Source organism: Synchiropus splendidus, chromosome 9 (genome assembly GCF_027744825.2).
Source record: "Synchiropus splendidus isolate RoL2022-P1 chromosome 9, RoL_Sspl_1.0, whole genome shotgun sequence".
Taxonomy (NCBI): domain Eukaryota; kingdom Metazoa; phylum Chordata; class Actinopteri; order Syngnathiformes; family Callionymidae; genus Synchiropus; species Synchiropus splendidus.
In genome coordinates this window covers 11,893,516-11,909,799 of record NC_071342.1, presented here as the reverse complement: position 1 = coordinate 11,909,799, position 16,284 = coordinate 11,893,516, and the positions used below count along the sequence as shown (strand labels likewise).

The following is a 16,284-nucleotide window of genomic DNA, read 5'->3' as shown; positions in this document are numbered from 1 at the left end:
GCTGTTAAAAGCTTAATGTTTCAACAAAACCAAAGCAGTTGTGCCTAACTTCAAACGCTATTCACAACTTTTTGACTGAGAAGTAGGAGTCGGATAAGATCGGTAGTATCCATATCAGATGTGAAAAACTGTTTTCCATTCCAAATAATAACATTATGTAAGTGAATACATAGACTGCAGACAATGTTTAATTGTACCTTATGTAACCTTTAGTCATTTGTAATATTATGGTATTTGGTCAGTGTTAATGTTCAATGCATAAAACTTTACAGACGATCATTCATATAACTTCTCTGCTTCTCAAGGTTGGAAGAATCCTGCACTAAGTACCAGTCCCAGGTGACGCGACTGGAGGAGCAGTTGGACCAAGAGAAGAAAAAATTCCACATGCTGGAGATCCGACTCAGGAACTCGGAGCGGGCCCATCAGGACGCCGAGAACCGCAACATTCTTCTGCAGAAGGAGATGGAGGAGTTCTTCCACACCCTGGGAGATCTGACGACACGGACCGACTAAAACGGACTGAACTTGAATGGGTCCAACAGAGGAGCTTGAACACTGACAGGACACGCCAGCCTCAAAGCTTCAAAGACCAAATACCTCCAGTGCTGTACTACTTTGCCATCATGTCCTTTTTAGCTCCAGTGCCTACACGACCAGTGCCGGTGCCAAATGACAACTCCTCTGGACCAAAAATAAAAAATAAAAAACAGAAGAATGAATGAGAGTGCTATAGAAAAGGTAGATATAATGTAGCAGGTTATTTATTGTCTCATCTGTCAGAAACCATAAAAAGCCTTATTGCCATCGTAACAGCTTAGTCGTGTTTACAAGGACGGCAACTCACTTGAATGTTATCTTAAATGTAAGAAGGCTGTTGTTGAATTACACGTAGAATCTCAAAGGTTTCAGGCAGTGTTGATGATTTTTAAAAAGTCACACATTAGTCAACGATTTCTCACTATGTATCTTTCATTTCTTCCCTGCTAGTGTTGTTTTGAGAATGTCTTCATCCAGGTCATGACATGCTGGTAGGTTGCACTGAAACTGGACTTAAGCTTCTTGAAGACTTTTGACCTTTACACTCTAAAGCTTCTTCAGACTTAACTGACTGGAAAAGATGTCAGCTAATTAAAACGCCAGCTAGTTAATGAGTAGTAATGGAAACAACTAAGTGAGGACAAACTGCTGCAAAAGAAGAGCTGTCAAACACAAACCCAAACCTTTTGAGTCCCAAGTCGCAGTTCTTCCTTAAACATTGCTGTCCCTGTAAATAAAAGAAAAAGGAGACCAGAAAACAGAGAGTAAAAGTCAACTTTTTTATTTGAAGTTGAAAGTAGACATTTCCAGTGTATAATAATCGTTTGTAACGTGACGTCAGATCCTCATTTACACAACTGGCCTTAGAAAACACAGTTGGACTTTGTGTGTGAACGAGCATCATCCAGTAGTGTTGAATGGCTTTTCCTTTTCTTGTGCCTGCAAATGTTCTCAGAGAAACCCCATGCGTAGGACTAGACTAGCGTATCTAATTGAACCACAAAGACGGGAGGTCGGTGCCAGGGACACACGGGACAGATGTCCCGTCGCCCCGGTGCATTCTGGTACTGATTCGGGCGAAGAGACAAGTTGGGATTTGAGCCACTAATACATCCAAAACTTACTACAGCAGTGTGTAAATGCCAGACGCTCACACATACATACACCCTAGAGTAAAATGTACAGTTCACTGACCATTCTAATCTATGAGTTATATTGCACATGACAGAAAATAAATAATACTTCTGAATGACATGTATCATACATACAACAGATGCCTCCAAAATAAATAAATAAATACAGAAAATGTACTTTTTGTTGAACTTATTTGAAATGAATTGTGTGTGTGTGTGTGTGTTTGTGAGGTAGAAAGATGCACCATGGGAGGTCGGAGCATCCGCCACAGAGAGGACTGAAACAAGTAAGGACACTTAAATTAAATAGTCAAAGGGCTGTGGGTCAAAGGTCAAACACCTTTACGGTCTGATTGTTCATTCAGATCAAAACGAAAGTTTGTGATTACTGGTGCTGTGAACACCTTTTGGAGCCACTTTCCAATTCCAACTCCTGAGGAGTCACAGCACTGAAGCCACACCTGCGTCCGCTTACATTCTGATCCAACAGACAAACCACACACACACGTGGGTAAAAAACAGGTCAGTAAAAATGCGTACAATCATTGGGGATGTAACAGTTAAAAAAAAAAAAAAACTTTCTACAAGAAAGATTTTTAAAATAATCCCTTCGATTTGACATGAAAATGTGCTATTATCTACTGAAGTCATTCAAATGTCTGCACAATTGAGAAGACAAATCAACACAGATAAAAAATAGACCAGTAATGTTCAGGCAGAATGGTTATCCACTCTGCAGACGCCACTAAAAAACAACTATATGTAGCTCTCTCTTTCTTCACATCCTCACGTCACAGGTTCACATCAAAACATACTCTGTTTCTTTACAGCAAAAATACAGTCATCATGAGTCGAACCACAATCATTTACAGCAGGTTAGAGGCAGTTGAAAACAAACTGTACAGCGAAAGCTCAGTTCAGGACACGGGAGACTGAGTCCCGCTGAACACCTACGGCGATTTCATCGGGGGAAGTCAGTGTGTTTATATGCAAGTGTGTGTTATCTGCAGCAGGCCAGAGCACCCAGGGTGGTGTGGCTGTCCAAACTGCTGTCTGTTTCTGAGGTCATGGTGGGGTCACTGCTGGGGTCGGTGGGCTCGGTGGACATGGAGGAGACGTCGTTGGCCGAGGAGGAGGAGGAGGAGGAGGTGGTGGGATGAGGGGGGCTGTCGATCACGGCTGCACCTGTGCTGCGAGAAACACACGTCAACGGATAGGTTTCATTTACGTGCCACCCAACGCCACCAGACTGTTAAGGGTAATAAATCAGCATATCTTTTCATTAGGAAGCACATCTTCACATTTCACTGCAGAATTCGCTTCAACGACGGCACCGAAGGAAACTTGCACTCCGGAGCCCAGAATAACACGAGGTGGATGTTCCCATGTGAAGGAACAGTATCTAGAATATCAATGAAAAGCTAACCAGCTAGAATTAAAGACAAAAGCGCTGAAGCCTAAGAGGCCTAGGTGGCACAGATTTGGGCCGTTATAGCTAAATGAAGCTTCTTCAAACCGGAGGGTTTGTGAGGAATGGTGGCCAGAATTCTAATAAATAATGAGCAACATTTATACACTCACTAGAGCTATTGTCACAGTGTGGAGACCTCCACTATTTTTCTACTGCCTCCTTGAGAAAGACTACATAAACCGACCGGGTCATAATGATGACTCACCTAAAGGAGAGGGCTGGCCTCTTATCACGCCGTTCTTGGTCCACTCTTCCCACTCACTCACTTCCTTGTAGATCAACTCTGCAGAAAACAGGAGTCCAGGTGAAAATGTGATTGAGACACACGTTTTCCTTTAAATAAAGCAGAGCATCGGGCTTCCAAGTGAGACGGCTGTGTAACTACAGCTTGTCTAAAAATGAGTGTGGGGTCATTATCACCCGCTCGACAGAATCACAACACAAGAATGAAGAGAGGGGTAAGTGGTATGGCAAAAATATCATGATTCTATCACGTATGTAATAATTTTTGTTCTTTGGCGTAATTTTTTTGAGTTCAGGGGAGTTGACCCTGATCTCTAATATTCCTTTGCTCAGATTGCTTCATAACAGTAAGAAAGAGTGTTTTCATTTTGCTCCACTCGTGTCAATAACGGTTTCAATTGAGACGTCATGTTTGTCATTAGCTCTGCAGTGCTGATAAAAAGACAAAAAAACGTAATCTCGTGTTTTTAGCCGGCTTGTTAGTTCCGACAATGAGTGTGTGGCAGGACAATGTGGCCTTGAGACGAGGATGTAGTGAGTACGTCAGTATAGATCGATGGTATATAGAAAGTGACAGAGATGGTCAATTTGAGCTCCTCACATTGGCAGATTGTCAAAATCGTCCACGATCTAATATCATCATAGCGTTTCTAAATAGACACGTTTGTGTGAGCGATTACACTTTTTATAGTTTAACAGTATTGAGGTTAGGTTAATACCTTGTACGGGATAATGATGGTTGCCCTGAACCCAAATCATTTCAGTCACTGATACTGATGTGATCATTTCACATTCCCAAGACCTTCTTTCTTCCTTCACTTCAAAAGTTGGCCCCCATGCTGCTAAAGCACTGAGGAGAACCCTGATATTTTATTTACATTTTGACAAATGGAATCCATTTCTACAGAAGGTTCAACCAGTCAATAACAGCACTATGTAACAGGGCGTTTTCGGTATCTTGGGCTCTTGTTCTTGAGTGAGGACAACAAGCTTCCCCCACTGAGCAGTTCATGAATTTACAGTGAGTTTGACCTTGAATAGCTAATAAAATTCATTCTCACCTTTCCACTCCTCCACTGTGTGTTCCCTCTCGTCCAGCTGTTTTTCAAGAATCTTTGGAGGAGGCTGGGCAAATAAGAAACACCTTGAATGAAGTCTCTGGCATTAACCAGTGCAGAAAACTCTCACTGGAGATTAGAGCGTGTAAACCTACCGCCTCCACTTCAGCTGGGTCGTACCAAACATTAATGTAGGGGTGCTGCAGGGCTTCGTCCACGGAAATCCGCTTGGAGGCGTCGATTACTAACATCTTAGATAACAGATCTCGCGCCTGACTCGCTGAGATTGAAGGCATAATGAATAACAAGCAGGTAGATGTCAATCTATGACGCAGTGGAGAATAAAAGCATACCTTTCAGTTTGTTGTGGTCAGAATCAGCTGGAAACAGCACATCAGGGAAAAGCTTCTCGAAGCTATAGCCAGCGTAGCGTGGCCTGTTTTCTACATATGTTCTCACAGACTGGTTTAGCTTCATTAGAAATTCCTGAGATGGAGTTCCCAACTGCTCAATGACCTTATTCCACTGGTCAATGTCTGAGGTCTCAGGTTAAGAAAACGGTCCCAGGGTGAAGAAGAATTGACTGCATATATCAGACACTGGAGACGGATGGAAACATGAAGTGATGGAGAAGGATACGATCAGTGCCGGGGAACAACACACTTCCCCGGATCATCTCGGCCACTATGCAGCCCACTGACCATACATCCACTGAGGAATACGTCAACACGGATGTGGACATGCAAACACAACAGTGATAAGAATGAGAACCACAATGAAACAACGGTGAAAAATGTAAAAGAACAATGAGTGAAAACAGGAAAATGACCAACCAACATGCAGCCTGATAGGGAAGTGTATCACCATATTTTTACCTTTACATTTTAAACTCATGACGAGGGAAATTCAAATGGAACTGATGAGAATCTGTTTGCCTAAGATGAAAAAATTCTAGTATCTTTGGTTTCATCACTGAAAGAAGATTTGACGGGGGAAGGCCCCGGGACAAACGCAGGCTGTGCAGGAGATTACATCTTTGGCTTGTCCCATGAGAGCTCGGTGCCACTGCAGAATCAGTACTCTTAAAATGTCTCTATCAGAGGTCACCAACGTTTTTGCAATTGCAAACTAATCCAAGGGCAGTATGTGGTCACCACCTTTGGAACACTTCTGATATAACTGCATATTATTTTGGATGATAAATGATATTCTTATTCCATAGTAATTACATTAAATTCAAACATAAGTGAGTTATTATATGAATTTTATTGACCCATGTGCTCTTCCCTATGTCTCTGTGGGCTACCTAGTGACCCATGGTGAATATGGTTGAAAAATAATTTGTCACTAAACCCTGATCTGGACCCAACATTTTAAACGTTTGTTTACAGTAGTGAACACACCAGTGTGCTATGCTTGTGGGTTAAATACACAATACAAATATAGCATTAATCAGGTAGGGTTTTCAGTGGTGTCACCAAGTTCACCAGACGACATTGTTGTCACAATAACAAGAAATCCTGAGGAGGGCTCCATCAAAGCTCACAACTGTCTGGTCTTGAAACTAACCATTCAAAGTGATACACACACCCTGGCAGGGGAGAGAGAGGGAGCAAGCAACATGGTGATGAATGTTCTGAAGAAGGTCCACGGTCCACAGTGCCATTAATTCAAGCCCATAAAACTGATAGACACAAGGATACAGTCCCGTCCTGGAAAAAGGATTTTATGTCGAACCATTTCAGCCAGAATGCAGCCCACAGACCAAATGTCCACTAGTGGAGTTAAAGATGGAGTCAGTGAAGCATCAGAGAAGCGCACAGCAACATGGTTACACAGGTTAGTGAGAAAAGAGCGATAGCAAGACGACGCTAACTGCGACGCTACATATTTAGCAGCTATCATTTTAGAATCCCACACAAACACTTAGGAGCTGAGGAGTGGAAAACACTGACCGTTGGCCTGGTAGCCCATGCCCAAGATCACTTCTGGAGCTCTGTAATATCGTGTGACCACATAGGGAGTCATCAGGAGGCCAGTGGCCGCTGTCCGCGCTAAGCCGAAGTCCAGGATCTTCAGAGTGCAATCCGACTTCACAACTATGTTGCTGGGTTTTAGGTCCTGCAGCAAGAGATGGATTTAAGAAGGGAATAGAATCATGTTGTCATGACAGCAACACTGCTGAAATCAAATCACTCCCTGCTGCGAAGGAAGAAAACAACGTTCCCTACTGTTTGTGCTATAAAAAAAGAAATATGATTTGTGGTAAATTTGAAGATGGAGGGCTGTTGGTGTGTGTGTGTGAAAGGGGTCATTTGTCGAAAAAACAGCAGCAGTGTTTGGTGAGAACAAACACTGATATGGAAAGCGCTGCATCTTGAAATCAATTTCCATTCCCTCATTACCGTACGACCACGATATCTGGGTCATGACCGAAGAGATTATGAATACAAGCAGCTGCATGTGCCACTAGCCTCGTGTAAGAATGACCTCTGGATGCTTTCCAGGCACAACCAGCTCTGAGGAGCACAGTTGTTTATGATTTTGTTGTTGTTGTTTAGGATTTTTTTTTTCCTTCTGCACATTGATTTGGGTTCTCAGAACCCACAGCACCACGGGCTGACTGAGAATTGTTATAAGGTTAACATTATTTTTGTAGATTCAATGGCCCCTTAAAATAAATAAATAAATGAGATTCAGAAATTAAATTATCAAGAAAAAAGTTCAAACATGTTTCATGAAAAGAAATCCGATCAACATTATTTCAAATCTGCATTTCTTCTCCACTCTCTCTCCTTGGAAATATAAGTAAACCTCAGTCAATATATCAACTTTCAGGACACATTTTAGTAACCATATTTATTCCTAAACATCATACAAATGGTACATTCATGTTGGCATATAAAGGCACTTAAGACAAATGCAACTTAAAAGAATCTTTTATACGCTTGAAGAAACATTGTTTATGATATCAGGTGACATTGTTTACTGGTTAAATACTTGACCCCGCTCCAGAGCCATCAGTGTTCCAGCTGACGGTTGGCTTTCACACAACAGTGTCAAGTATCGCAGCAGGCTTAATGCTTTCTTTCGCTGACAGTGTCCTGTCAGGGCCTGGCGATTCTTACCCTGTGAATGATTCCGGCGGCGTGGAGGTGTTTGATGCCACACAACATCTGATAGAGCAGATAAGACAGACGCTCATGGTCCAGTTCCATCTGAATGACCTGGCAGAGGTTGGCATCCATCAGCTCCATCACCAAGTATCTGGAGGGCCAATGATGTGGAGAGATATACAATAGCAAATAAATATAAACTCAGAAGACATTTTTTTAATCATTTACTTACACGTCTTGAAATTCTTCTAGCGACTTCTGAGGCGTGAAAACGTTTAACAGGCCAATGATCTGTGGGAGCGGCGACAAGTAGCATAGTCATGGAACACAATTCTAGACTGTGGAAGAGTAACCACATGAATATGTTGTTGGCTTACATTTTTGTGATTGACACATTTCATTAGAACTAGCTCTCTGAACGCCCTCTTGGCGTGGGTCTGATTCTGAAATGGCCGACTCAGCTTCTTGATGGCGACATTCCTCTCCAGGACTTGGTCGTAAGCAGAGCTGCAGGAGAGAAAGGTGAATCAGAGCAGGATTTGGGAATGTTGTTGGTTGACGTTTTCATCCCTCTATGTGAAAAAGTAAGCCACATTTCAGAGCTTCTCTAGTTTGAATGAGCTTTAACCTCACCAGACGATTCCCTGAGCTCCAGATCCGATGGGTCTCAAGTTCTGGTACCGCTTCAGCACAGTGAAGGTTGAATCTCCAACGTCCACACTGTAGAACTCTCTTTCTCTTTTATTTTTGTTCATGGTGAATTCTTCTAATAACGATTTGTGGGCATCCAAAAATGTTCTCTGTGAACACATGATGACTTTCAGTCAGACGAGCAAATACACTTTATATTAAAGCAAATACCAAATAAAGTATTTATTCATCTGTGTATCAGCAGCGTGTTAGGTGGTTAGTCATGTTTACTAAGCATCTTGTTCAGCGTGACTATGTTCTACTCGAGGATTTAAAACATCACCCCAACTAGTGTTAAATAACCACCAGTTCCCTAATCTAAAGTATTAGCAAAAATACATACTGAACTTTATCTGTAAAGCACAACATAAGAGCTTAATGATATTTCTAGAGCTGGGTATTGATTCAGACTCACCAAATTGATTCGATTCAATAGGATTTATACCACTTTTTCTTAAAAATGGAAGAGATTCTCACAGAATTTATGCTGTAAATAGTAGGAACTTTATTAAAGCTACTAAAGTTTGTTTACATTCCAGTTCCAACTAAAAAATATTAAATAACCAATTCGTGAACGTCATGAATCTGTATCAGGCCACGCACAAGAAAATTGATTCATATCGATCAATAAATTCTCCTCAATAGAATAAAAGATACTTTTTAGTCCTGCAAAATCCACTTTTTGGTCAGGTAAGAACAAAGACAAGTCTTTTGAAATGTGGCACTTAAGGACAATTCTATATCAGAGAGAATTCATTCTTGCCACTCTGACCAATCATATTTTTACTTTCATTAATCAGCTATGAGGATGAAACATAAATGATGGTGAGAAGACTTTATCTGTTCGTTGATGGTATAATGAAGGGCATTTCCAAAGTCTTCAAAGGTCAGATGGTGCAAACTGGCTACTCGGGCGTGACCCCGGACCCAGAAGTTTTGGTCAAATTTGGATGTGCTACAATACATTTGGGTGTGTGCACATTATTTTTTTGTTTTGTTTTGAGATATGTGGAGAAGTTAAGGTATACTAGATTAGGTGAGGCAGCCAATCCAAAAGGCTCGTGGATGTAATGAACAAGGACATCAATAGGACAGATAGGTAAGGTAACACTCAAGGGCTGCTCAGTATGACACAGTACTGGTCAGTAACACAGCAATGCATAATATTTCACTTCACATATTGTCATAAGTATGTCATTGTTGGATTAATGTGAAAACTTGGTTCATAGACGACTAAAATATCTCAGTTAGCAAACAACAGTTGCTATTTGAAAACCTTATATAAGCACAGCTCCCTCCCTGTTCCCCGGACACGCAGTCCATATGAGGGTTATAATTGCCAGACTGAAATGAGTCAGTTCTCCTTCTGCTCCTCCAACGTCACAAAGACGTCCACAGCATCATCCTCCCTCAGCGAAGGAGACCGAACATGTCATTTCTTTTTATAAAGCGGGCAGGAAGTCCATTATTAAGATTTGAACAGGATCGGCTCTGACAGCACGGCATTTATTGCAGAACCGCTGGCAAGTCGTGGTCCAAGAAAACAAGGGACATTTACGTTTGATAGCTTTGTGCTTTCCAATCCCCTCATTCTCCTTTTAATCCCACAAAGGGCTGACATTAATGCTCCCGCTGTGAAACAACTGGCATTGAGGCTTACGGCTGCTGCATCCACAAATTTCCCTGCAATCAATCACACAGTTTCAGATCGGAGAAAGTGTGTCAGCTGCAGTATTTACAAGCAGTGCTGCAGCAGCATCTGGGATCTTATGCAGAGGCCGCGGTCTGGCCGGACTTGAAGCTGTATATTTAGGCGTGATTTAAAAAAAGAAAGCTAAATCCCTGACTGCTTACATTTTTTCGTGGGGTACTTCGTGGGGATCTGAGACCGAGGCATTTTCATTCAAAATCCTTGCTTTCTAGTTATATTACCAGCTTAGAGACACACATAACTACACATAAAACAACAGGCACACTAAACTAGACTAAACAAGGCAAACTGTTCCTCAATCACATATAAGAATCTTAATTAAAAGGGGGGATAAAGACATGTAATAGGAGCCGCTCTCCTGCCCGAGACTCCTCAGATACCGTTAAACGTACAATTCTATTATTATAATCTAATATATTACAGTAATTAAGCTTCAGCAGATGACTCACTAATTTAATTAATCCAATTTACAGGGCCGACGTCATCTGTCAACACACTCCAGTCTTATGAAAGCGTGCGCAGTGAGTCCAAATCAGGCCGGCGTGAAGGAGGACTGGACCTTCTCCATCTCGGAAGCGACCAGCCGGATGTCAGCAGGTTAACCTTGGGACACGCGGACCCGGCCCTGCTCCCACCGTCCAAGGTGAAGGAGCGTAAAACCAGTGAGCATCACCGTCCATTGGATCGGATCCCGGCATGAGGAGACAACATTTAATGACGGGAATGGGAGCCACATACGACACCAGGCCCTGTTTGAGGAGCACAGTGCGCAGCAGCAGCAGCGCAGGTCCCGGGCTGCTACGCTCGCCCCTCTTGATCTACGCACAAACCCCCAGCTACTTCAGTAATAACAGCGTTGATTTGCTTCATTAACACTACAGCGACAGCGACCGCTCACGCGCACCGACATCCGACCCTCCCCCACGGCCAAACAAAAGCACCTCTGCGGGGCAGAATCATCTTACCTCCCCGGCCAAGTGAGAATAGCGTTCCCCGGCAGAGTCCGAAACAAGGGCAAACGCGCCGACGCAGCGGAGAGGTGGTTAGTATCGCCGGTAAATGGCGATTTATTCCGTAGTGCGTCTTAAAAACACATGACCTCACTAGACTCTCGTGCCTACGTTTCCATCTGGCTGCAACTGACAGGCCGGGACGCGCAGTGCACAGTGCGCAGGCGCGTCGGCGAAACGCGTCACTACTGTTCCTAAGAGACACACCCACCACCTCCTCCATCCATGGTCGCTTCCTCTCCTCCATCCGTAAACCCATCTATAGCTTGTTCAGAAACGACACGAGCATTGACTCACTCGTTTAAATGTTCACACACCGTTTAATAAGTCTCTTCTTGTAGTTGTCAGAACATTTATAAAATAAATTTCATTAAATGTATTGGCCTGTGCCTTGTTAAAATCTGTATATTTATCTCATAAACAACAACGGAAATGGAAAGGATGGATATGCCAGAGACAAATTCAGACAGTTATTAACTATATATTACAATGTCAGACTTCAAAATAATGTTAAAGGGCACTTTAAAACTGGCTGGACTGAAAAACAATTTGGGTTTATTATTAGTGGGAATAGAACTACAAGCAGTAAAACTGCAGTTCAATGCTTCAAGACTCAGACTAATGTATGCTTTCTGCTTGTGATCTAATTCTCAGATAGAAACCACCATCTAGAGTTTGGCCTTAAGTGGATTAAGACACAAAAAGAAAATGATGACGAAGCTTTTGGATGTTAACCAGTTTCATCATCCACTAGAGACTCAAATTAAGACGGATGTTTTGTCCCTTGACGACCAAACTCAGTCTCATAAAGTTATAGATATGACAAAAACCACCAGTTCGACTTCTGACTGAAACTTTAAAATGGATGTCTTGGGTATCAGTAAGAGGTCTCCATACAAATGATATTGAAATAATAGCTTGATATTTGGGGGCGTTTTACGACTCAAGGCTTGTTTAGGCTTGTTTTTGCGTGAAATAGTATTGACGAAACGTAAGATAATAGCTGCATAAGTTCTGGGAATGAAAGTTTAATGAGGGTACATAAAGTATGTACTACGTCTTTAAATGAAGTCGGGAGAGGTTATAATGTTGCAGGAAGGATGAGATGAGGGTAAATACGCCTTTTTTCTTTTGCGATGACAAATACATGAATATACGTGCTGCGCGCAAGTTATCCGAGTGTTGCAATGCAAAACATGTCCAGTGCGGTCGCCCCGTGGACCTGGTCCCATAAGAGGCGACATAGTGGGATCATATGACATGACATTCTGCAGAAAACCACAGCATACTTCCTTCCAGAGTTCATCCATCAGCTGCTTTTCATCACGGCAGGTTTATACTCCGCCTGCTCTGCTTCAGGAAGGACGGCACGGGAGCTCACTTCTGCCTGCAGCTACCTGACAAGCCCGGATCCTGGCAGTTATTTATCCTTGTCCCTGCGCAGATGCCCCGGGGCCTGCGGAGGAGTAGCTGCGCGCAGTAACGCGGCGTGGCGGAGGACCACTACTACGGCGTCTTACCCCTTGCTCGATGAGGGACCGCAGTGTTATGATCATCGTGAGGGAGCAGCCCCTTCGAGCGGACCACAGTCCCGAGGTCGTTCGTCCTTCTCAGGCTAGTGTGCAGTGCACCTACCGCCGCGTTTCCACCGCACCTTCTGGGCGTCAGACGGATTAGGTAAATCGGTGCGCTGATCGCACGCCACCCCGCTATTGGTGGCTCTGACCTGTCGCTGTCAAACTGCGAAGCTGATCCAATTAAGTGTTTAAAGACGAGGGGACTAAGAATAGCGCCAATTACAGCAAAAAGTTTCAGATCTTGAGCGTATGGCGCTGGTGGCAGCAGCTCAGATGAACGGGGCTCCATTTCTACTGAATGTCATTGATGATTTACCTGCCGGAGGGGAGCTGCCTTCACCGCTCAGCAATGCGATGATCAGGAGGATTATTTCGGATCCGAGGTGGCAGCGCTGAAGACAATACCAAGAGTCAGACCGCTGGCATCGGTGCATATCTCACCAGGTAAGGTGTCTTTATCACTGCCATCATCACCTCCACCGCTGCTGCTGCTGCTGTGTCAGACACATGATCGCCGTTTGAAACATTCACAGGTTTCCACTGAAATACACCTATAAGACAAGACCCCACTTAGGCCCTAAAACCATCACTGGGACATCTTAATCGTGGTTGTTTAGTGGACAAGTTGGCTGCGACCTGTCATGGAATGTGCTGTCCTAATTCCAGTGTCCTCCATTCCATGCTGTTGATAGTAGCAGCATCGCCGAATGCAGCCTGGATTTTCATCAGAAAATACTATCACCATCAAAACTGTGGAGTGGCTCGTAAATCTCACCACATATATGCTATGAGAAGTGTGACTCCTATAGTGCAAGTTAATTATACAGAGAAAAAGATAACTGTCTATAAAATGGAATTGAAATAAGTGTTGCATGAGGAAAAACACTTACATAATAAAGAGTCCCATGGAAACAAAGCACAATGTGAGTCCAGTTTTTACAACCTCACTGCAGCAGCATGCACCTGTAGACCAACCCACTGTAATAAGTGAGACACACAGGGCTACTTTCATACTGTCATATCACTCGTTGTGTTATTGGGCACCTTTAGATTGTTTACAATGGAGCCTGTGTCGGCCAGTAATTTTGTTAAAGGCCACTCCTGGTCTCTTTTAAACAACCTTGAAGTCAACAATGTAGGCGTTGTAAGCAGAGGATGAGTTCAGTTTAAAAGAAGGATTTAATCAGGTCTAAAGTAATTGAGTCGCCGTCACTGGGAGACTGATTGTTGTCGTGGGATTGGGAATATTCCACTTCAGTTCAATTCATTTGAGTAAACATGCAGTGGGCAAGGCAAATAGATGCTTCAAGGTATGTTACAGCCAATGCTATTTTTGTGCCATAAACAATGTAAACAAGCAAAACTTTTACAATCATCATGGACTTTGATAATGACTGCGTGTTGTGCGCGTCTTCTAGTGAGTATCCGTTTTGCTTGAATGAAGTGCGACTCTAAAGCTCAATAGCGTGCTGTGTTTTACAACACAACACAGGAGGATGACAGTGTTGCAGCTCCTCATAAGGGCCCCGGGGTCAGCAGAAAGCCTATTAGGACCTGGGCGTGCAGGAAGAGCAGCAACACTGAGACTAATGGACAAAGATAATCTAGTCAGAATTCTTGGAACAGACTATTTCCATTGGAGATTCCCATGACCACCCCTCATGACTGAACACCAGATGGCCCTCAACACCTTCTGGACACGCTTTAGCTGAGGCCGATTGGATCCTGTTGATGGTCCTGTTGGAACAATACTCCTATTCATCAATACTGGATGAGTGATTTCCTCTCTCAGGTGCATATTAGGAATGTGTGCAGGATGAGCAGCACCTTCGTGACATTAGCTGAAGTACTGGAAGCCCGAGGGGGCCCCCTGCTGGAGGAGGAGGTCTGGTCTCTGCTGCTGCTCACTGCAGAGTCTTTAGTGGATGTCTACTACAAAGGTAAACGTCGTTGCACTACCTTTTAACGTCAACTGCTGAGTCAAAACTCACTTTTAGTTCACATATTTCACATTTGAGATGTGACTTCTTGTGTTGCAGGTCACAACAATATGTGCAGCATCATCAGTCCGTCCTCCTTGTTGCTGTCAGTCACCGGTACCTTAGCGTTTAAGAGCTGTGGCCTCTCCGATGACGTGTCCACCTTCACCGCTCCGGAGATGCTCCATGGTCGCGCCAGCTCAACCAAACCTGCCATAGAGAGGGTTAGTGCAATTGCCTCTATGCGGCACGTGACACCTGATGCCACGTCTATAAGGAGGGGACGCGGTTTGCAGGTCGGAGTTTCTTGTTCTGTGAAATATACCAGATCATCCTGCCACCTAGTGACCAGACCTGAGAACTGTATCATAGAGATAAAATGTTCTGCAGTTGAAAACACAATTACTCAGCAGTAGCTTCCTGTTGTGTTCTGTTCAAACAACCCTTGACATCACACCCCAAATTTGAAGTTATTTCTTTGTATTTGCGATTTAACAGACTGTATTTCATATAATTTATAAATGCACCGAATTAGTTGCAATATATTATTTGTACAGATGCTATAATATAGCACGGTTATGTAACACGTATATTTATACACAGATGCTGGTGTATTCACTGGGTATGACTCTCTACTGGTCAGTTGATTTTCATCTACCTCAAAATCAGGTCAGTACTCTTTTGCTGCAAGCTTTTTCAGACCAGTCATTTCATCATGTGGTCTCGCTTTCGATCCACCGCTGCCGGTCCTGCTCCGTCTCAGCCGGTCCAGCTGAGTGATCGTCTCAACAGCCTGCTGCTCAGCATGTGCGAGGATCTGTCCCATCGCAGGGCCAATCTCAGCTCCATCCTGGAAGCCTGCGAATCTCACCAAAAAGCCTCCATCCTGCCACCGCCTGCCAATGTCATCCGACACCTGGTGGAGGAGGTCTTCCATGAATCAGTGAGGCGGCACTCGGACAACTTACGTTCTGTTGTTAACCAGGATATTCATAACACATGTACATTGGATCAAATCCTGCTAACCCTTATGATCACTGAAAAAAAGCGATCCCTCTCCTCCAGATGGACAATGAAACTCCTCCAGACAGCGGCATTCTTCTCAGTGGCCGAAGCCAGATGATCAGAGAAAGGCTTCATGGTGAGCACTGAAACGCATACAACTGCTTCACCTGGACGAAGTTAAGTGAAGCGTCAGCTCAGTGACAGCAGATTGATGTAGAATTTGAGGAGATGAGGATGGAGGGATGGAGGTCAGAGGAGACCGGAGGAGCTTCCTACCAATCACGCCTCCCATATTGCAACAGGAATTTATGTTTTAGCCAAAGAGTTGTGCTGGGAACGATAATGTGGCTGCTACTTTCAGATGACATAGCACTGTTTTTAATGGCTTTTTCATCCTAATCCGAAAAATATCTTCTGCTGAATTTGAGGACACAGATGCTGACTAGGAAACCACATTTGTATTTGTTGCACTTTACTAGATAGGCATGATTTGGCCCAAAAAAAAGTATCCATTCACACTTAAAATATTAGAAATATCCATAGAAAACTTTGCCAGATGAAAACGTATATTTTAAGTAATACTTTATCATCTCTTTAAATGACTTATAATAATATTATAATTTGGGTGGCAGCTCATAAAATGGGCTTATGCAGCATGTCCCAAGTATCTAATGCTGATACTGGCACTCGGTTCCGATCTACATTCTAGATGGATGGAAAATTCATTTATTCCTCATCTTCTGCCTGTTCT

At 43.3% G+C, this 16,284-nt stretch overlaps 3 protein-coding genes across 8 annotated transcripts in view; 2 read left to right on the top strand and 1 right to left on the bottom strand.

The window, feature by feature from the left end:
* Positions 1 to 1,868, top strand: part of arhgap22 (Rho GTPase activating protein 22) — a 13,594-nt gene extending 11,726 nt beyond the window's left edge. Inside the window, exon 11 of one of the 2 annotated variants that reach the window (XM_053875956.1) lies at positions 306 to 1,868. In XM_053875956.1, the coding sequence (XP_053731931.1) occupies positions 306 to 516 (211 nt within the window). In that variant the 3' untranslated portion in view covers positions 517 to 1,868. The remainder of the gene's footprint in view (positions 1 to 305) is intronic. The other variant, XM_053875957.1, reaches the window with a different exon arrangement.
* mapk8a (mitogen-activated protein kinase 8a) lies at positions 1,306 to 12,938 on the bottom strand. Of its 5 annotated transcripts, none has more exons than XM_053875962.1 (12): positions 12,866 to 12,938; positions 8,195 to 8,361; positions 7,939 to 8,068; positions 7,794 to 7,852; positions 7,574 to 7,712; positions 6,401 to 6,566; positions 6,149 to 6,220; positions 4,799 to 4,981; positions 4,601 to 4,725; positions 4,449 to 4,512; positions 3,350 to 3,427; positions 1,306 to 2,858 (listed from the first exon to the last, which is right to left on the bottom strand). In XM_053875962.1, the coding sequence occupies exons 2-12, from the start codon at positions 8,314 to 8,316 to the stop codon at positions 2,674 to 2,676; spliced, it is 1,323 nt and encodes a 440-aa protein (XP_053731937.1). In that variant the 5' UTR covers positions 8,317 to 8,361; positions 12,866 to 12,938; the 3' UTR covers positions 1,306 to 2,673. The 5 variants fall into 5 exon arrangements, with proteins under 5 accessions (XP_053731937.1, XP_053731933.1, XP_053731935.1 ...); XM_053875958.1 differs by lacking the exon at positions 12,866 to 12,938 and adding an exon at positions 12,493 to 12,659; XM_053875960.1 differs by lacking the exons at positions 6,149 to 6,220; positions 12,866 to 12,938 and adding exons at positions 5,085 to 5,156; positions 12,493 to 12,659.
* Positions 12,220 to 16,284, top strand: part of ptpn20 (protein tyrosine phosphatase non-receptor type 20) — a 22,397-nt gene continuing 18,332 nt past the window's right edge. Inside the window, exons 1-5 of the mRNA XM_053875955.1 lie at positions 12,220 to 14,489; positions 14,589 to 14,752; positions 15,132 to 15,197; positions 15,292 to 15,471; positions 15,594 to 15,669. Of these exons, the coding sequence (XP_053731930.1) occupies positions 14,321 to 14,489; positions 14,589 to 14,752; positions 15,132 to 15,197; positions 15,292 to 15,471; positions 15,594 to 15,669 (655 nt within the window). The 5' untranslated portion in view covers positions 12,220 to 14,320. The remainder of the gene's footprint in view (positions 14,490 to 14,588; positions 14,753 to 15,131; positions 15,198 to 15,291; positions 15,472 to 15,593; positions 15,670 to 16,284) is intronic.

Coding starts and splice junctions, on each gene's coding strand:
- mapk8a (XM_053875958.1), bottom strand. CDS start 12,528: ATGATCATAACACTGCGGTCCCTCATCGAGCAAGGG. Junction 3,428..4,448: donor CACAGTGGAGGAGTGGAAAG/GTGAGAATGAAT, acceptor TGTTTTCTGCAG/AGTTGATCTACAAGGAAGTG. Junction 2,859..3,349: donor AGGCCAGCCCTCTCCTTTAG/GTGAGTCATCAT, acceptor CTCGCAGCACAG/GTGCAGCCGTGATCGACAGC.